The 20957-nt window shown below is 40.4% G+C and overlaps 1 protein-coding gene across 6 annotated transcripts; it reads left to right on the top strand.

Annotated features, from left to right (window-relative positions):
* Positions 1 to 260: 260 nt before the first annotated feature.
* Positions 261 to 20702, top strand: KATNA1 (katanin catalytic subunit A1). 6 transcript variants are annotated; one of them, XM_042016429.1, is made up of 11 exons: positions 261 to 477; positions 5854 to 6028; positions 6748 to 6905; positions 8805 to 8988; positions 10857 to 10978; positions 12796 to 12901; positions 13239 to 13397; positions 14507 to 14633; positions 16138 to 16272; positions 16555 to 16681; positions 20358 to 20702. In XM_042016429.1, the coding sequence occupies exons 2-11, from the start codon at positions 5858 to 5860 to the stop codon at positions 20554 to 20556; spliced, it is 1488 nt and encodes a 495-aa protein (XP_041872363.1). In that variant the 5' UTR covers positions 261 to 477; positions 5854 to 5857; the 3' UTR covers positions 20557 to 20702. The 6 variants fall into 6 exon arrangements, 5 of the variants coding, with proteins under 5 accessions (XP_041872363.1, XP_041872362.1, XP_041872361.1 ...); XM_042016428.1 differs by having other exon boundaries at positions 261 to 481; XM_042016427.1 differs by lacking the exon at positions 261 to 477 and adding an exon at positions 869 to 949.
* Positions 20703 to 20957: the final 255 nt, after the last annotated feature.

Genomic DNA, 20957 nt, shown 5'->3' with positions numbered 1-20957 from the left:
TGTTAAATGGATAGACTAAAAGTGCCAGTTTAAGAATGGGTAGAAATACAAGAACAACACATAAGAATGGATGTGATATACTTAATTAGAGGATGACATACTGCTGTGGGGGTTTGGAGTTCATCCTGAAGGACTATCATAAACCTCCTGCATTGTGCCCAACCTTTAGATCCTATTTGTTGCTAAGCAGCTGAGTCTATTTAGACAGGTGATGAAGTCCTGCTCCATCAGGACACTCAAGGGCAGTTTCCTGGTCTGACTCCTCTCGGCAGCAGGTTTTCCTCAGCACCCTCAGATGCGTTTTCTTCCCCGGAATAACACCATCTGCGAGAGTTTGAAGAGGTGCAGACAAGTCACAAGTAAAGAACACGTAGATAAAAGTGGGTGCGTGCTATTCACTCGGCAAAACTCACATTTGTGAGTTACGGAAAGGAAATAGCCGAAGGAAGCCCCTCGACCACCACGGCAGGATCTCAGGTAGGTAAAGTGGTGGGGGGGAATCCGCGTTCGTCATCTTCGACTGAAGAAGGCACAACCTTTCTTTCGCACAAGCATTGGTGGTTCAGTGGTAGAATTCTCGCCTGCCACGCGGGAGGCGTTCGATTCCCGGCCAATGCAGTTGCTCTTTTATTTCCACTTGGTTTCTCCTCGCCTTTTTAAATTTTTTATTTTCACTACTCCTTAAAATATAGAACCAAACCAGCTCTTCCCTTTTAGTAATAACTCTCAAACAGACACCGGCTCCTTGTCGGCCTTGCTGGGCGGACCTTGTCCCCCGTCCCACCAGGCTGGAAGTGACGCAGCCGGATTTGCCTTCAAAAATTGCCGGCGGCGGCGGCGGGAGGAGGTGGCGGGCAGGGCCGGGGCGGGGCCAGTGCCGCTGCAGGAGGAAGGGGGGCGGAAGGAGTGAAGAACTCGTGGCTGTCGGGAGCTGCTGCCGCCGCTGCCGGTGCGAGCTGTGGGGAGGAGTAAGTGAGCGAGAGGGGCCCGCGGTGTCCGCCCGGGCCTGCCTGTCCCTGCGGCCCGGGGCGGGGGGCGATGGCCGCGCCCCGCGTGGCGGGGCCGCCCCGAGGGCTCCCGGACACGGGCGGGCTCCGCTGCTCTGTCCCGGAGCCGGAGGGCGAGGGGCCGCGGTGGTGGCTGTCGCGACAGCGGTGACCATGACCACGGAGCTCGGCAGTCTCATTATGAGGGCTGTGGCTCACACGTGGTTGGCGCCGCACGGGGCATCGCCGTCGGGGGCTGCCGCTGCCCGCAGGTGTGCGGCCGGCGCTCCCGGCCTCCGCAGTCCGCCTGGGTGGGCTGCTGGTGCTGCCGGCACGGGCACGGAGCTCTGCTTCCTACTTCTCTCTTCACCCTCCACCTGCTTTTTTGGTTCTGGGGGTTTTTGTTAATATGCAGGAATCTGCGACGATGCAAATTTTCTGTCCAGACAGAGAGAAGCTGCGGGCAGCAATTCCAGGTATCCATTCTGCCGCGGACCTCTCTAAATTTCTGAAGAAATTTGCTAATTTAACATTGAGCATCAAAAAGAATGCTAGCCCCCCCTGAAGCGGGGAGTAAGTAGCATGTTTAATAAAGTCTTCTGAAAGGCTTAGCCTGGAAAACATAAAATCATTTGCTACCAGTGTATCTCTGCCTAGTGATTGATTTTTTTTTTTGTTTGTTTGTTCGCACAAACGGCCAGGTATATTTATATTTGTGGCTGCTGTGGTCTTCTTTTGCTACCGTTGCTGTTGAATACAGCAACGGAATGAGAACCATTTTGTTTAGTGTCCGGTAAGTCTGGCAGCTCTTCTTCCCAGGTAATTGACATAATCACTTGTCAATACCAAATGTTGGCCGTGGATGTTATGAGGAAAGGTGTTAAAGCTGGAATGGAGCTCGGAGATGATGCAAGGTTATCATGTCTTCAGTAAAAACTGATTCCTGAAAGCTGTTACTTTGGGGTGTTTTTTTCTCATCTGGCTTGCCAAGAGAACTTCGCAAGTATTACACGGTTGCTTTGATGTCAGAGCCTGTATAGCAGGCTGAAATAATGGAAACATGTGTACTCTGCCAAAATTCAGGCTCTGGCTTAGTGTAGACATTGAGGTTGGAGCGAAGAACTCCTTGGAAGTATTTTCCATGTATGGCTCGTGCTGTTCTTCGAGTCAGCAGGTCCACCACAGTAATTGATACACTCCAGTGTTAATATTCTCTTCTCATCTCTGCATATCAATCTCGTATTTTATTTTTTAAGGTTTTTCTTTGTGTTACAGGATTGATGCAGTGTTCAGTTACTGTTTCCCGGATTCTAACATATCACTGTGAGCAGAAATTACTTACAGTTATTCCTTATGCTGATTTCTTGAAGTCATTATGGAAAACATGAAGTATCCCCCGTGTTTTCTTGATAATGGTCAGGCTGTTATCTTTCAAATGAAATACAAAAAAAAGTTCCAAAACCTCATTCTCACAAGCCGTAGGGATCTTGAACTTTTGTTAGGTTCACCCTCGCTGGACTTGGCTGTTCTGTAGTCTAAAAATATTTTAGGTCCTTGGAGCAAATGATAAAATGTATTTTGTTACTAGAGAAGGGTTGATTTTGGGGAACCTTACATACTCACAGCTAGTGTGAAGAGTGATTATTCTTGTTGTGAAGCGTGTGTGTTTGTACACAGTGAAGAATTAAACTGGCAAGACAAAGTGCTTAGGTTATTTTCCTTGTATCCTGTTCACTGTAAACTTTACGAGCTTTTTAGTGCTTTAGTGGCTGTTGGAACACAGATAACTTCATTGGTCCATGATTCATGGAAAGGTCATGGCTGATAAGTGCAGACCTGCTGCTTTGACATCCTGTTACGTGATAGCACCAAGGACTTGTAAACATACGCAATATTGCTAAGTGTTTGTAAATACTTTAAAAATTATTGAGTAGTGTCGGCTTAGTTTTGTGAGAGTTTTAATCCCTTCAGTTCCGGTTTAACTCTGGATTTGTGTGTACTCACGCCTCACACATCCTACACCCGGCTGAGCTGCCCCAGTGTATTGTGACCTTCTGCCACAAACTTCAGTCTACTTTCAGATTAGTACCCTAACTCTTCTTTTTCCCCCTTAGAACGGCTTTAGCATCTTCAGTTACAGGTGCAGCAGAGCCATGGACTCTGATTAGTGTATCAGCTCTGACACTGCCAGAAGTCAAGTGGCAGCAGCAGTGGCATGTCCAGACATAAGCAGAGCCAGCAGCTTTTTCTGCCTCACTTGTACTCAAGAGTCTTGCATTTGGAAGCCACTTCAAGCTCTTCTGCTCTTATGAGTCAAGACGAAGTAACAAATTGAATTTGTTTTCTAGTTTAAACTAAATTATGTTGCATTTTCAATACCACTGATGAAACAGGTGGATTCCAGTAGCATTATAAACTTGCGTGAGCCCCTTGTTTTTTCTTTTTTTCTTCCCATGAGTTACTAGCTCATTCTGCTTACATGTCTGTTTCTACTTTCTGTCCTTACTTCCTCTGCCTTTTCTAACCTGAAAATCTCATTTACTCTTTTATTATGTGCAGTGTTACCCTTCTGTTCCCAAGCTTTCATATATTTCTGGCTTAGCCTCTTTAGTTTTGGGATTTTTTAAAAAAAAAATAGTTATTTTCACATTTCCAAATGAAAGCTATTCTTACAAACTTTTTTTTTCTTTTTGTGGATACATGGAGTTGCTGTTCTGCTTGGATTGCTCTACAGCATTCAATGAAAAAAAGTTACCTGTGACTTCCCTCTGTATTTAAAAGTCTAGTTTGGTTTTAGTAACTTGCTGTTACTTGATTTTTAAAATGTCTATTAGCATCTTGCTCAACTTGTGATTTCAGTAGTGTTAGTCATCGGTTTGAATTCTCAGGACAGGCAAACAGGTGTATCTGGTAGGATGAGCAGGAGTGGAAAAGCTTGCTCCTAAATATAGCAGGGAAAACTTTGGTAACATCTGTGGGATGATCCATACAGCAGCTGACAAACATCTTCAAGCTCTTTCTCCTGAGGTTAAAACCAACAAAACTCCCAAGCCAAACTCTGTCTCCACAGCCTAATTAGCCTGGGATATGTTAGTCTTTGTAGTTGGTGGTCACATTAACTGTATCAGCTTGTAGACATCATGGCCAGCTGGGCGAGTGTCTGGCTGGAGTGAGATTACACGGTGGAGGTTGTGTGATAGCAGGTTTCCAAGCTCACCCCCACGGGTCCCTTCTGCAGGGATGGGTGCGGGCTCTCAGAGGCCTGTCTTCAGCTCCCCTGCTTCCAGAGTTTTGCTGTTTCAGACCGAAAATTTTGACAGCAGCTATCTGCTCCAAGGGAAGCTGGGGAAGGAAGAGGATGGAAGCAAAAAAGAAGAGGATGTTGGCTCAGGAATGCCTGAGCTGTGTGTCTGTGCATAAAACTACTTGGAAAGGGGTCAGAAAAAAGAGTGAAAGCCCTAAAATGTTTGATTTGTACTTAGCAGTCCCTTTTAAAATGGAGAGCTCACATTTTAGCAGTAGGTTGGCAGGTGTGTGCAAAGTGTGGCTTCTGAAACCTCTGATAATGTGTCTGAATTGGACCCTGACCTGGTCTTGAAATATATTCCGTCTTAGGTCTGTTTATGGCGCATGTGAATTTAGTGCCTCTTACATTCTTTAAATAGTTGATCTGTATCAAGTGTGCTTCATCCCAGGGCTTAGCTGGAATTGCTTGTCTGCAGTTGCTTCTTCCTGGCACTGGGTAGAGGTACCAAAATGAGAGCAGGACAACTCTCTTGCAGGCATGTTTATTTGCTGATTTTAATGTTTTCTGTGCCTGGTTAAGAAATTAGGAGGTGAGTGGCATTCTTGGTGCATAAGAGGCAAGAAAAGTGGAGACAGTGCAGGTGTCTTAGAGAAGGGGATGGGGTGTATTAAAGACACTGACAGTAACATGGGAGACTGCTCTATGGACAGTGGCACTGTAAAGAATGAGTACTACTTCTACTGTACTTGTGTAAATAATACTTCTGTGCTATTCTAATCTAAAAGCACAGATTCTGCTAGTGCTACAAAGTGGAAGTAGTCACAGTCTATGATGTTTGCTCCAAAAAAACCATGAACAACCACCACTGGCAGGGAAAAATAGCATGGTTTGAACAATATGTTAAATAAAATGGGTAGTTACACACTAAATGTTTAATTGTGGCTTTTGCTTACTTTCAGTGATAACTTAAACAGCCTCAATGTTTTTCAAGGGTTTATTTTTAAGTGTAAGAAGGAAAGTGATAGAAAGATGCAAGCTTGGCATGGAAGATGGATATTTGTTACAAAGAAACATTAAATAAAATTGAAGAATTGTAAGATCAAACTAATGGAAGAACAGTGTTTTCCGCAAGGCAAAGCTTAGACTGTTAAAACTCACATGCATGGAATGTTAAGACAAAAAAAAGTTAACTAAACACAATGCACTAGGAAGAAGAGCTTTGATTTATTACTTGATGGGTGTTTTTTGTTTTAAACCACAGGCCAGCACAGTAAAATACTAATTTATCTTACAGTAGAATAAAGAGGCAGGGAGAGTATGCAATTGTGACTTGAAACAGTGCATTTAAATCTGCATATTTTATATGGGCTTTTTGACAGAATCTCTGTGACAAGAAGCAAAGCTGTGACATGAAAAGTTTAATTTCTAGTAACAGAATATCAGTTATCTTTTTATACGGATGACATTAATTTTAGGCCTTTTTTGTCTATCTGGTATTTTTTCAGCTTCTTTATTTTGGTATGCCAAATGAGCTAATAAGCATATGAAAATACTTCAAAAAAATTGTTCCAGTACTGGGTTGGTTTTTTTACTTCCTTAATATTTCCTGGTTTTTTTCAGCTTCATGTTGAACATGAGCCTTGTTATGATCATTGAGAATGTGAAGTTGGCCCGTGAATATGCCTTACTGGGAAATTATGACTCTGCAATGGTCTACTACCAGGGAGTTCTTGACCAAATGAATAAGTATCTGTACTCTGTGAGAGATACCTATCTGCAACAGAAATGGCAGCAGGTAAATTACACTTTTCTGGGACGTTTTGGGGGGAGGAAAGCATTGAAGTAGCAAGAATTGCCTATCTTATTGTAAACAAAAATATAAAAAGACCTACCCCTATTCTCTAATAAACAAGTGTTGTTATATATAGGCTTCTTTTTTGTTATATAGACTTGTTTAAGTCATCTTTATGACTTGTCTTTCAGTGGCAGAACAGTCAATGCAACATGCTCCTTGGGAGCCAGTGCACTGTCTGCCTTGTTGGCTACTTGCTGATGAGTGCCTGTTATGCTGAAATTTTTTAGTCTGGTATCATTTGGGTCTTATTTCCCCCAATGTTTTAGTGGGGCTAAGGTCTTTAATAGCAAGTGAATTGTCAATTTGTCGTCAACAAAAACCATAATTTCTTTTCATTGGTATTCTGTTTATTAGGTTGATACTTCTGATTGATATTTAGTCTGTTAGGTTTTGTCATACCTGTTTAATCTGCAGAATTTGTCAAAAGTCCTTGTTAAATCCAAAATCTCTCAGTTTGTCCTTTAAATGTGCTGAGGAAGGCAGAAAAACCTCCTTAGTATCTAATGTGCATAATTCTTGTTTATTGAAGTAGAATTAGGTAGCTTGTTAAACCCTGTGGAATCCATCCAGGCATTACATGGGCTTGAACAGAGGACTGTTACAAACTTATTTCCAGTGTGCTTAATGTGCCTAATCTACCTTTTTTTTTTTTTAATCAGGTTTGGCAGGAGATAAGTGTGGAAGCTAAGCATGTGAAAGATATAATGAAAACACTGGAGAGTTTTAAACTAGACAATACTCCATTGAAAGCCTCGCAACAAGAATTACCAGCTCACGATGCAGAAGTCTGGTCTTTGCCAGTACCTGCTGAACGTAGGTAAGAGGAAACCTGAAGACCTAAATTAATATTTATCAGGACAAAGTGTGCTTTGACTTCAGCCTGTTGTGGTGTAATTTTTGTTCTTGAACTTAGATGTGTAACACTCGCACCAGCAGCTTGTGGTGAAGGAGGTGTCATTTTGAGGCAGCCTAATCCAGAATGTTCTGGGGGTTTTATCTTGCATTGGCCTGACTAGTGTCAAGCTTCTTCCCCTACCCGCTGTTGGCTGAGTTGTTTGGTTTTGACTTTTTATTTCCCTTTTGTCTTTGTTGGCATTAATTAGCTGGTTCAGGATGCTAAAGACATTGTTCTGTGTGTCTAGTTGGTTTTTGTTTGGCTTTTTTTCTTTTTTTTTTTGTGAGTAGCTGCCTGAGCTGGTTCACTGGAGGTTCTAACATATGCCAGTGGTAGCGCAGAGGAGGGAACAGGAGTACATGCAGAGCAGACACAGAACTGTGCATTTTGACATAAAGTGATTGTCAGATTACTTCAGCTGTATTGTCAAATTATTGTTTGAGGCTTTGAACTTACAAGGGTTTTCTCACAGAGAGATACCTTCAGTCTTTATGGGTACATTTTAATGTCTATTTTTAAATTGATTTATTTTAAGCCTGCCTTCTGAAAGAAGTGGGTCCTGTGTGATCACATTATTTCTGTATATCTCATTTAATAACTTTGGAATACTCACAGCCAAATTCAGTCAAATGTTATGGAAGGATAAAGTCTGAGAGGTGGAACTTTCCTAATGTTTTGAGGGTTTCTAGAGAAAAGATACACAAATTCATGTTTATAAAAAGGGAAGGTCTTGAGAGAACTGTTCCTGTTCCATTTGTCTTGCCAGCTGCTGAAGTATTGAATTGTGGCAATATGAAAAAGCCACAGTGAAAACTTGGGCTGTGTTGCATCAATTCCCATCTTGAGATAGCAGAACTCACAAACTGAGGTGGAAATTAGGTGTGGAATCACACTGTGTATTTTGAGCTTTCGGGTGGAATCCGTAGGTGTTCATAAATACAAATAGGTTGGTAGAAATTCCACTTGGAGAATGAAAATACTCCTAACACGTATGGTCTTACCATCAGCATATTCATGTAGTGTAATATGCATTTCATCCTGAAGAGATCTGTAGTGTTCTGACAAACTCACTGCTGTGAATCAATTAAAGACAGTTTCTGTGAAGGTATTATGTGAAGGATCCTGACACATCTTAAACGATGCATCAAAACACATCATTTAGTTTCAGTAAATGCTCTCCAAATCAAAGATTTAGATTTTCCGTTCTCTGGAAATATCCCTGAACTTAAACTTGGCTAGTAGCTTATTAATGCCGAAGTTTTAGGGGGGCCCATGGAAAAAGTGTATCTGTGAGAGTAATGGACTTGTATGGGAAAGAAACTGAATTTTAAAAAAGAAGTCCATAATACCAGTCACAATAGTGGTTTATTCCCAGGCACTTCTAGAAGCAGTTTCATTTCCAGCAACTGGAGGCCTCACATACATGTTTTTCTTCAAAGGAAGTGGGAGCAAAAGGAAATGAAAATAAAATTGTCATTCCCACAAAACCTTTACATTTCTTTGTATAGAGAAGTGAGGACCATGGTGATAAGCAGAATTTTTTTGTTTGTTAATTTTTTCTAGGTTGCATATTACTTTTACTGATGAAATATACAAAGCAAAGCACTTGTTTTAAAAAGTGGACCCTGAGCTTGTGGCAAAGGGAAAATGGATTTTTACTGACTATCTTAAAATACCTGTCCTTGACATATAGCTGTTTCTGACATACAGATTTTTATCTTGAGCAAAATGGCTTTTCAGTTTGTAACCAGTTGATTTGGTTAGGTAGTGCTCACCAGTGGCTTTACACTGAGGCTTTTTGCATATGTTACAACTAATTAGACCTTCGCCAGGACCCAGGAAGCGTCAGTCTGCTCCGTGCAGTGATTGCAGAGCTCACAATAATCGTGTAAGTGCAGCTGTCAGAGGCTCTCACCGTCCATCCTCTCGAAATCCCAGTGATAAAGGGAAGGCAGTCCGCAGCCGGGAAAAAAAGGATCAGCAAAATAAAGGAAAAGAGGAAAAGGTAAACTTGCAAATAACTTCATGGAGTTCTGAAAGTCAGACTTGCTTTCTTACTACTGAGTGTATTCTAAAATGACATCCCTATAAAATGTTTCTTCTGTTCATGTCAGCGTGCTGATTTGAATCTCACCTTGTAGGGTGTCTTTGCTTTGTGCACAGTGTTGATTATGGATTAATTAAAAACAAACAGTTGCTCTGGGAAGTTGGGATCTGGTAAAATGTATCTGAAGGTGGGTGTTTCCAAGCTCTTCTTGGTGGTGCCAAGCAGTAGGACAAGAGGCAGTGGGCAGAAACTGATGCACAGGAAGTTCCAGATGAACATGAGGAAGAACTTCTTTACTGTGCGGGTGACGAGGCACTGGAACAGGTTATCCAAAGAGGTTGTGGAATCTCCCTCACTGGAGATACTCAAGAACCGTCTGCACGCAATCCTGTGCCATGCGCTCTGGGACGACCCTGCTTGAGCAGTGAGGTTGGACCACCACTGTGGTCCCTTCTGACCTGACCCATTCTGTGATTCTGTGGCGTGTTTACGGCAACTTGAAGGCAGTTGTTTAAAATTAATACCACTGGATTTCTGAGATGGAGCCTGGTGGCACTCATTCAAGTGGGACATCTTTGTGGCTTAATTGCTTTGAGTATAATGTAAAGCAAGATTGACTTGCCTCTTCAAAGCATTTCAAGATGTACTTAATCCTTAAAGGAGAGTCTTGTGGGGGTTTTTTTTGTTTTTTGGTTTTTTTGAGATCTGGTGCTAGCTCCATACTCTATTCAGTTTTAGATGAACAAAACCCCAGCATACTTGAACTCTGATCTGTTCTTGGCAATCAGAGTGCTTTAATTTTCACTTTGTGTTCTGGTCTCCATAAATGTAGCTGATGACCAAAGTAAGAGACCATACAGGAAACAGTAGATTCCTAGTTTTCCAGGGTCTAAAGAAATCAAATATCCATGCAATAGTTTGTTAGCTTCAGCAGCCTTAAGTTGTGGCAAGGTATCATGGCCTGTGGAGATAGCATAATCTACAAGGGTGGAATTCTTTAGCTGTGTAAGCTGCTACTTTTATTAGGAGCTAAATTAGATTGTCTTTGAGTGATAATACTCTCTCCATCAGAATATACCCACAGAGAGACAGGATAGGTCTCTTTTTCTCTTTTACAGTTGTTCTGTCATCACCAGTGCTTGCTGTTAAATGTATAAAACCAGGGTATGTCTAGTGCATTTTATTTCCCTTCAGTTGCATGGTTTCTGCTGTTTGAGCCCTTTCAACTGTGTAGCTTCTTTGCTTCAATTCTGCTGCAGAGCTGCTTCTCTGCTGTTCATGTCCATGCTTCTGTATCAGTTAATTAGCTCTGGTTTTACCCCTGTGGTCTCCCTGCAGATCACCTCTGCTCATTCTACATATGGAAATCACACTTAATTTTGTTTTTTGTGTCCCACATACATGGCATATTTATGACACTTAGAGAATTTGAGATACTCTCAGTGTGGCACTTCGTGGTCCAGTCTTACGCATTATTTCCCGCTACCTTGTCTCAGATAGTTTTAGGTTTCTCTGGGAGAAGAGGCAGAAACTGTTACACTGGGATAGGTGTATGCAGTTTTGATTAGGTACCAAAGCAAAGAAACTGCATCAGTGCAATATGCTGGCTTTGGGGAGAAGGAAATGGAACAAGGGCAGTACAGAAATCTGGGTGAAACACACGGATCCATCCTGCAGTGCAGCTGTAATGTGGATGCTTCATAATATTCATGCTGGTTTATGTTGCCACCTTCTAAAAATATGATGCTGTTATGGAATTGTGATAAAAACTAACTAGTAGCATAACCATTGTTATGTATTTACATTGTTGTATCCTTTATATGTAGAACAAATCCACCTCAGAGATTTCAGAGTCTGAACCAAAGAAATTTGATAGTACTGGATATGACAAAGATTTAGTAGAAGCTTTGGAAAGAGATATAATTTCTCAGAATCCCAACATTCGATGGTAAGTTTGAGTACTGCTGTTTAGCCTCTTGAGTTGTTGTTTCTATTCCCTCTTACATGATATGACAAGAATTAAGTATTTTATCAGATACTTACGTAAGGAAAGTATATACAGCTTTTCCTTACTGCCTTTGAATAGGCAACTAAACTTCTTATGTAGCTGAATATTTCTAGAGCTCAGTTTTTTTCCCCCCCACACACATAGCTTCATATAATAGTTGGGGCTGGATGGGACCTTTAAAGATCAGCTTAAGCAGTCCTTGCCATGGGCAGGGACATCTTTCCCTAGATCAGATTGCCTAAAGTCCTCTCCAACCTGGCCCTATGAAGCTTATCAAAATTTTCTGAGAGTCCTAAAATCAATTTTTGAGATACTCTTTTGCAATGTAAAACTTTCTAATGTCTGTCAGTGTCTCTTGATTTGAAATCTGTTTTGCTACTCCGGGGCATAGCAAGACAGAAAACTGATTATGATGCCATGAAGATTTTTTGCCTTTTCTTTTATACCCCTGTTATACCTTTTTTACAACTTCTGTATTCTTTAGTGCTTTTTGCCTACATTCTTGGACTTGTCAAGCTAGGAGACTAAACATTTTAGAAGCTTTGTAGTTAGGGATCAGTGTGCCCCAGACCCCAAGGTCCTCTCCAGAACACATTTGTAAACTAAGATAGAACCATCCAGGGTGAGGCTCCTTGGGGAGGGGGGCTCATTGGAGTCTCTCATTGGGGAATTTTTGATAGATATGCTAATTAGTAAAACCTGTAATATTAGACCAGATCTTTTGGGGGTGTGCATTGCAAGGTGCATTGAGGTGCATTTGACTTGGACGTGTGCACCTAAGGATCCTTAAAATAAATACCAAGGTAAAATCCCTTTTCCCCTTCTAACCGTGTCTGACTCTTGATTTTAAGACCAGGAAAAGGCATCAATTAACAAAGGAGCTATGTCAATATCAGAACCCTTTGAAATGTTGCTGGACGTGATGTGGCCACTAGTATAAAATAAAATCCTGTGCCAGTACCTTTACATAAATGTGTTAAACCTTATACAAAGGTTGTTTTGTGTTTCAAATGTTTCCAAGCTTAGGTGGTTTTGTGAGGATTAAATGAGCAAAAATCTTTTGGCAAATAAAGTAGGCTTTAAAAAAACCTGAACAGCCCCACAAAATACTTTGTGTGCATGCAGCTGTCCTGTATTTCAGTTTAATATTTAGATGTGTTTCAGTTTTTATATTGACTCTTAAATTACGACTTCAGATTTGAAACTAATTCTTCATATAGATGTGTTTTGAAACCAAAATGTTACTTGGGCACGTGCTGATAAGAGGAATGCCCTGAGAGTTACCCTCAAGGAAATAAGACCAGCCTGTAAGGTATCTAAGAATTAATACATTTGTAACTTTGAAAAAGAATTCTAAAAATTCTCTTTAATTCTACTCCATTTACTAGTCTTCAGCAAGTTGTTCTTGTAACAATGAAAGAAGGTATTTAAGTTTCAGGGCCATCTCAGCAAAAGAAGAAAGCATAATCTGTAGTTAGCCTAAGTTGCACCAACTTGCTTTACTCTGCTTGTTCTTCTGTGTATACTGACAGTGGTGCTCTAGTGAAATAGTTCATGTCGTTCTTGCTTTTGCATCCAGCTGGAGTCTACCTGCCAGATGCCAATTGTAGTTGTTACAGGCTTTTGCCATTAGAACGTAAATAATTCAGGAAAATGCATTGGGTTTATGGGAGAGCTGGTGTGTAAGTTTAATTGTGCTGTGGAGTGACTCTTGCATGCCATCTGAATCTGTCAAACAACTTTCTCTTTCTTGTCAGGGATGACATTGCTGATTTAGTAGAAGCCAAAAAGCTGCTTAAGGAAGCTGTAGTTTTACCAATGTGGATGCCAGAGTTTTTTAAGGGGATTAGAAGACCCTGGAAGGTATGAAAAAAACCTGCTTCTGTGATCATAAGTAGGATTTTGAGATTGCATCTTGGCAGAGTAAGAAATGTCAAATGTTTTACAGTTTAAGTAAATTCTTTCCACATTTTAGTAGCAAAATTTATGGTAGATAATAACAGCAAGACAAAGATGTCAACCAGATACCTGCACTGTCTTCAGCTACGTGTTTGCAAGTAAGCAATAGTATTCATTACTTACCTTTGAATAACTTTTCAAGGGAAAGTGTACATCCAGTATTTTACTATTACACTAAACAAACTGTAAAGTTCTCTGGTTTGGTTCTTGTCCTAAAAGTGGTTCTTTTTCATATTAATAGGGTGTGCTGATGGTTGGTCCTCCTGGTACTGGAAAGACCCTCCTAGCAAAAGCTGTAGCCACTGAATGCAAGACAACTTTTTTCAATGTTTCTTCTTCCACACTTACCTCAAAATACAGAGGAGAATCTGAGAAACTTGTTCGTCTGCTGTTTGAAATGGTGATTTAAGTTTCTGAATATGAGCAGTGAGATAATGAAGTAGAATCACCTCTGGAACAATGAAACCTTACCAAGGTTTCATACTCATAGCATACATAAACGGCTCTCCAAGCTTCAAATGCTTGGGGCATTTCTGATTTGCCCATTTGCATTTCAAGATTATTCCTAAATAGATTTATAAAAGCTGAAAAATTAGGTCATCATTAATTTTCAGGGTTAGCTTGCTATGTTAGAGGTAGCTCACTAAGCTGGTGAGTGCTGCAGAACATACTTGAATGTAAATATAGGGATGGAATTAATTGCTTTCTGGGTGAGAACCCTATTTTTAGGCTGTGTTTTGTTGTTTTTGTGGGTGGTTTTTTGTTTGTGCTTAAAAGAAGTGGCCTTCCAAACTGTATTTGGCTTCAGAGCACATAATCTTGAAATGGGCTCAGAAAATAGTTGCCTTATTTTTCCATGTGTTACCAGGTTTGCATGCAGTGTTTGCACAGTACTGAAGGGGAAAGCAGAGTTGCAGTTACAGTAGTCAGAAAAGTCAGGAAGTAAAAGATCTTTCACATTATGGTTTGGTAGGTCTGGTACCAGCTCATTTAATGTGATTAGTCAAAAATGCAGATACACAATGAACAGCATCTCAACTGCTCTTTTTTATTATCCTGGATCCTTGTCTTTAAATGCTCTTGTTTTCAAAAAGGTCAGTTATTTTGCAGTTGACCTCTCTTGGACAGGTTCCATGTCATGGTGTCCCAGCTTAACATTCATCCTAACTTTAACTGAAATCTTATTCAAGCATTCTGTGATGACTTTCACAGCTAAAAATGTTACTCCTAATGTGGAAAACTGCCTATAGCTTATTAAATATTTTTTTATAGCCCTAGCAACTACAGGACTTTGCCAAAAGCTCTCCTACTCAAATGCTGTGAATGAATGCACAGCTGCTCTGTACCTGAGTGCTGGGGTCCAAGAGAGGAAAGGGTGGGGATTGTTCAATACTTGTGAGCTGATAGAATGGGGTAAATACATCATTACTCAGCTCTGAATATGCTGCTACTTCTTAAATGAGAGTAGACTGCTATCTCAGCTTCTTCTTTATCTTTTGCTTTCTTCAGGCTCGATTTTATGCCCCGACAACCATATTTATTGATGAGATAGACTCCATCTGTAGCCGCAGGGGAACTTCAGAGGAGCATGAAGCCAGCCGACGTGTGAAGGCAGAACTGCTGGTTCAAATGGATGGTAAATAACCTGATCACTGGGAGCTGCTGGACTGGAGGAAACTTGAGGGACAAAAACCAAAAATCATTCAAAACTTCACTCTTCAGAAGCAGTTTTTTTAAAGCCTTACATGAAATTTGGGTTAAAAGCTACAAGTGATGTTGTTTAAGTCTTTTGGCCTCTGAGCCAAAAGTGATTCAGAAAAGAAGGATTCAATAGAAAATACATGATTTCAAAAGAGCAGCAGAAAAACCCCCTGTTTCTCTCAGTCTTCGCCTGGCATGTCACTCGCTTCTTCAAAATTAAGTAAAAAGTGGTTCAAAAGAACTGTTACCTGTTCCAATTTAAACTTCAAAGGCAGCATTACACTTAACTTCTTTGGGATCTCTTTTTCTGCCAAAAATATAAATAAAAGTGAAGATCATCTATTTCATAGAAGTGGTTGGGAGAGTTTTCATTTTAAAACACTGAGTTCACTACAGATGTGTGGCTAGTATTTCACAAATCAGCGAAGTTCAAAAGCAGGTAACAGCGCAGAGTTGCTGTAGAGGCATCCTTTTTATATTCTGGTGAGCACAGAGAAGAAAAGGAACTACTGAAAAGTGCTAATCTATGGACTGATTTGTGATAGAATTCCAGGAGTCAGAAGATTTGCATATTTATTTCTCCTTCTCTCATGTTGGTACCCTTTTATTTTCGTCTTTAAAGAGCAGCAGAGCTGTAATACTGTTCTCATGTCAAGTATGTACATAATCTGATTTTATTAATAACAACTATTTGAATCCTTTTACTTAGGCTTTCATAAATAGTGTTTTATATGCAGGTTCTCAAGCAGACTAGGTGCAATGGCTATCCCACAGCCCAATCCTGTTGTTCTAAGCAAAAACAGTAGATACAGAGAGTAGCAACTTTAAGAAAATTACCTTCTTCCTATTGTAGCAGGTTCATACTGTTTAGAAATTGAGGTATTCTGTCTGTCTCTGAGAAGTTGTGATTTAGTTCACCAAATTTAAACATTACTTCAGCAGTTTGTACAGTCCATCTGTACACGTGGAACCTTTGGCCTGAATTCAGAAGTGAGGACACCTTGTAGGGAAGTCATGCTGCTTTTGTGTGGCTGTTGGTGAATACTGTGAGGGACGTCTGGTTTTTGGTGTGGTGGTGGTGTTGGGGGTTGTTTTGTTTCTTTGCATGCTGTTACAAGGTGTCGACATGAAAACTGAACCACTGTTTTGGCAGAAGTACAAACAACCTCCTCTAAAACCATTCTAGCTATGATAGAGAGGAACTTCCTGGTCTGAGCAGTGGCCTCTGCCCCTGCTCCTGTTTAAACCAAGTTTCCATTTATGCTTGCAGGCTGTCATAGAGATGAAAAAGCGAACTCTGTTGCACTTGGTGATTCTATTATGCTTGGGCTTATTAAAGTGCAGTAGAGTAGCTGCTTTAATACTACAGAACTGTTTTCTCCATACATGAAATTTCAGAAAACATATGTATATTTTACCTCCTCTTTTCTCCATTGCAGGTGTTGGGGGGGCTACTGAAAATGATGATCCTTCTAAGATGGTCATGGTACTTGCTGCTACTAATTTTCCTTGGGATATTGATGAAGCCCTACGACGGAGACTAGAAAAGAGAATTTACATTCCTTTACCATCAGGTATGAAGAATTCGGGAGAGGAGTAGAGGAGTAGTTAAAAATTCTAAAATCTAAACTTTATCAATATTGCTTTAGTTTTGATCACTTGGTTTAAAAATCTAATTGATACATGTATGCAAATTCACTTACGGATTCAGAACCAGGTTGAATTTAAACATAAACATTTACTCTTGTAGCAAGTACAGTGTCCTTTTTCTCATTCTTCCCTCTTATCCTCCTTCAATTTATTATTTATCTTCAGAAAGCAAATTGTATAGACTCAATTTTGTTTTCTCTGGTTAGCCAAAGGTAGAGAGGAACTCCTGAAAATAAATCTGCGAGAGCTGGAACTGGCTGACGATGTTGACCTTGCAAACATAGCTGAGAAAATGGAGGGTTATTCAGGTGCAGACATTACCAATGTATGCAGGTAAGTTGACATTGCATCATTTGTGTTACTACTGCTGCAGACTCTGGGAAAACTGTAAGGTAACCAGTTTACGTGATTAAAGTTATTGCATAAAAATGGACTGTAACTTGTCTTTTATGTATGGCTAAAAGGTGAAATACTGCATTAATACTTACCTAAACTTCCGTTTGAAGAGTAGTTGCAACCTAGTAATCTAATCCGCTGTGGTTTAGGTAAAATTCTACCTTCTTTCATGTAGACTAAATTCCATGCATGAGGACTATCCAGAGGATGGTAAACTTTAACTTGTAGAGTTGAAGTCATTCTGCTGGGGTTGTACAATTTCTGCAGAAATCCATGTGTAAGAGGCAACAGTGATAGAGGCTGGAATAACTAAAGTAAAAACACAGGGTTTTCTTCCTTCATGACTTAGAAAAGGTGTAGAGTTTTGTGTGATGGTGCAAGAGCTGTGTACTCAGCACGTTGGTTTTTGTGATGAGACTGACTAAAGTTTTCTGCTACCTGCTCCATTTCCCTATCTTCTCTGTTCTATTGGCATACAATTGTGAGCATATTCTCTAGCCTAGATTCCTGAAATAATTGACTAAAAATACCTTCTAATCCTTCTGTTATATTTTCTTTGAAAAATTGGAAAGGGAAGGAAAGGACTGATCTATTAAGAGGTAAGTGTCAGTTGTCCCATGCACATTAAAAGACTTGCACTGGCACAGTTGCAGCAGTGGCAAACTCTGGGATCTGCAGTACGGGGCAGAGAACTGAAGCTGCTTAAGGTGCTGTTGTCATCTGATAAGCACCTGTGTAACGCTGCTTTCAGGCTTTGGAGGTAGCATGGAAGTGTGGCAGGGCAAGGCTTCAGCTCCTAGTTGTTCCAGCCCAACTTTTGTGGGGTTGTGCTTTGAGCATGGTGAGAGAGCTGGAGTAAAGGCACCTCCTGGCTACTTCCTCAAATGTGAATCCGTTTCTTGCCTAGATTCCTAACGTGGCTCTGCAGACACGTGTCAGCACAGCTGAGAGGACAATGTGCTGTGCCACAGGGATGAAAGCAAGTAGCCTGTACACAAAGCTGCTGCCAAAGGCTCTGTCAGCAGGGCTGCTGCAGGCTGAGCTAAAAGTTTGGAGCCTCCTTGCACAGTGTCTAGGAAAAGAATGGTATGTTAGTTGCTCTGAATCTGTGTTGTGCAGGTTTGTTTCATTTGTAGGTTTGTGAGATGAATTTGTGGTGTTCTTTTGATCAGTCTTGGTGTTGGTTCTGCTTTGAAAGCAGTTTGTGCTAATAGGTTCATGTTGTATGAAAGAGTGTTTATTTGATCTGGTGCTTTGTGCATTTTAGCTGCAGTTTGTCTCCTCCAGTCTGTTCAGTGTTTGTTGTTTGTAATTAATTTTATACTGAATATCAATACATTGTTTTAGAAGTGAAAATACTTGTGATGTTTTTCAGTGAATTTTATGTGTATATGTATTTGTACACAGTTACATTTGATTTTTTTAACCAAAGTCCATTTGTACAAATACTATTAAAAAAAAAGGCAAACAGATAAAAAAACCCACAAAGAAACATCTGAATCTTCCACTTGTGGCAGTCTCTGAAGTGATGACTGAGGTGGCAGCAAGCAGAAATCCAGATGAACTGGGATTTGGATGTCCATGATTTGAAATCACGAAGAAAGTACTCATATTAGCCTGTGTATTTACACTTTGTTCATGGTGTCAGGAAAACAGCTCTTGGGCATGATTGTTTCATTTACGTTGAGACAAAAAGATGTGGATGATTTAAAAGCTCTTTTTTATGATTGAGGCTCTCAGTATGTAAGCATAGTAAAGTCCAAGCCTGTATACTGTGACAGTCCTTGCTAGTGACACAAGCAAAACCTAAGAATAAGTGGACCAAGAGCTCTGGTTTACTGAAATGACCCTCCTATCTTAAAGAATTTGAGGTGAAGTCCAAAGTTTGCTGAGCCAGAGTGAAAACCAGTCAGAGGTAACACTACAGTTCCTAGCAGTCAGCATATAACCATGGGAAATGAAGGTGAACCTTCATTTTAAAATGACTTTCAGGAAATACAAAATGCATCTAAATTGCAGATTAGATGTGAGTATGAACTGACTTTGAATCGTTGTTTTGAGTGGACTGTGAATGTTGAAAGGCCTTCAGGACAGAACTGGCCCCTGCTGGCCCCTCCAGTGGGTGGCTGCTTGTTTTTTGAATACAGCTTTGGTGCTTCTCCAGGCACCAAGAGTGCGTTTGAGAAAGCACCAGGAGTTCCGTTTGGAATGACTGTCCATAAAATGACTTTACAAAAGGAAGTGGTGGCAGCTGCACTTCAGTTCTTCCTGTGTGTTAAGGTATGATGGGCTGGTTGGTTGGATTGTTGGATTGTTTTTGCTGGACTTTCTGGGTGTTTTTTAACTGCTGTCTGGAAGCAAATTAGATGCATGGAATGTTCCCCCCACCCCACTGTGTAACAGTAGCTTATGGTTTATAAATGATGATGTAACAGCAAAGCATGGTGATATTTGGTTGAGATGGAGTTCAATGAGGCAACCTTTTGGTTGGTCTGACATTTTTGCTCCTGTGTTACAGGTTTTAATTTATTAATTAGCACTGAGATTAGCTCGGTTGGTCAGAGCATGGTACTGATAACATCAAGGTTGTGGGTTCGATCCCTGTAAAGGCCATTCATTTAAGAGTTGGACTCGATGATCCTTGTGGGTCCCTTCCAACTTGGAATATTCTGTGATTCTGTGAATTATTTAGTAAATTCTGTGAATTATTTAGTAAATTCCTTAAGTCTGTCAGCTATGGTTTCCTTTCAGGGGGGAGGGGGTGGTACTGAAACAGAATATGCTCAAACCATCTTCCTAAATCCTTCCGGAAGACAAACATGTAAGTTTTTCTCTCTTTGGATTCGCACCTACTGATATGACACAATATACTATTGTGACATCACCGAGATTACACTTCCATCTTTTTTACTGCTAGACAAATAAGCAGCATTTTCTGGTTATTATAAGATATATAACAATGAATTAGCAGGAACTTTAGCCTTCCAGTGTTATCTAATTATCACCTCACCAGCTCATCACCTGCTGCTACCAGATTTCCTGCTGGAAATCTAAATGTAGTCAAACCTAACATGAAAGAAAATGACACACTCATAAAAACACTCAGTGCTTATTAAGGCCAGAAGTTTGAGGAGCTACAGACAACAGATTTTGTCATTTAACACTGAGATGTGAGCATACCGGTTAGAGGTAGATACTGTTGACTTCTCTGTCTTTGAAGTGGGATTCCTGTTCAAACATTCAAAACACTCCAGCTACTCCTTCTATATCTAGGAGGAGTGAAATTGTTATTGCCTTGTTGCTGTTCAAAAATACTATAAACAGCAGCTGCATCATAGGCATGCAGTGACATCAGCTAAACCAGTTTGTCTTCACTTCTTTTGCCTAGCCTGTGAATAGCAGCTGTTCAGATAATGCCATGTTTGAAAAATATGGATAGCGTGGTATTGTAGTTTGTACAAGCACTTTGAGATCTTCCCATCAAAGTTTACAATTCTTTATTGTATCTTTCTGAATGCAGCAGCTTAGCTGGAATGCCATGTTGAGCCTTTCAAACAATTGAACTCGCCATCCTGCATTGAGTAATGATTTTATTTTCTTACCCTCCGACTAGAGATGCATCCTTGATGGCTATGAGGAGGCGTATTGAAGGCTTGACACCAGAAGAAATAAGAAATCTTCCCCGAGATGAAATGCACATGCCAACAACTATGGAAGACTTTGAAATAGCTTTGAAGAAAGTTTCTAAATCTGTATCGGCTGCGGACATTGAGAAATACGAGAAATGGATAGTTGAGTTTGGATCATGTTGAGTTGTCTCCTCTTGAAGAAAGACCACCTCATGTCTTAAAACAGCTTTAGAAGTAATCAGTGATGTGTCACTGCACTGCATGCTCTTTTTAACTTTTGTAATTTAAGAGTAACAGATGTCTAAATAAATTTTTTTCGAAAATGCAAATTCTGCCTACCTCTCTTTGAACTAGCTCAAAAGTCACCCATTTTTCTCACATGCTGATGAGTATCTGCTTTGATTTTCAAGATTTTAAAATTACTTCAGTTCTAGAACTCCTTTCATCAGAGTATTTACTCTTGAAAAATTGCTCTTGTGTCAATAAAACCCCGCAAACTAGCCCTGCTAAGTGAGTCAGGGATGCTGAGAAAATGGGACAAACAAGATGCCGATGGTCTTCCTCGCTGATATTGGCGAATTCTG

This window comes from Corvus kubaryi, unplaced genomic scaffold (genome assembly GCF_017639235.1).
Source record: "Corvus kubaryi isolate FWS band 111438036 unplaced genomic scaffold, C.kubaryi_AGA036_p1.0 split3-73, whole genome shotgun sequence".
In the NCBI taxonomy this organism is placed as follows: Eukaryota; Metazoa; Chordata; class Aves; order Passeriformes; family Corvidae; genus Corvus; species Corvus kubaryi.
Note: the sequence above shows the minus strand (reverse complement) of the source record. Positions and strands in the feature narration are given on the sequence as shown.

Coding starts and splice junctions, on each gene's coding strand:
- KATNA1 (XM_042016429.1), top strand. CDS start 5,858: ATGTTGAACATGAGCCTTGTTATGATCATTGAGAATGTGAAGTTGGCC. Junction 13,398..14,506: donor TTCGTCTGCTGTTTGAAATG/GTGATTTAAGTT, acceptor TGCTTTCTTCAG/GCTCGATTTTATGCCCCGAC. Junction 16,273..16,554: donor TTACATTCCTTTACCATCAG/GTATGAAGAATT, acceptor TTCTCTGGTTAG/CCAAAGGTAGAGAGGAACTC.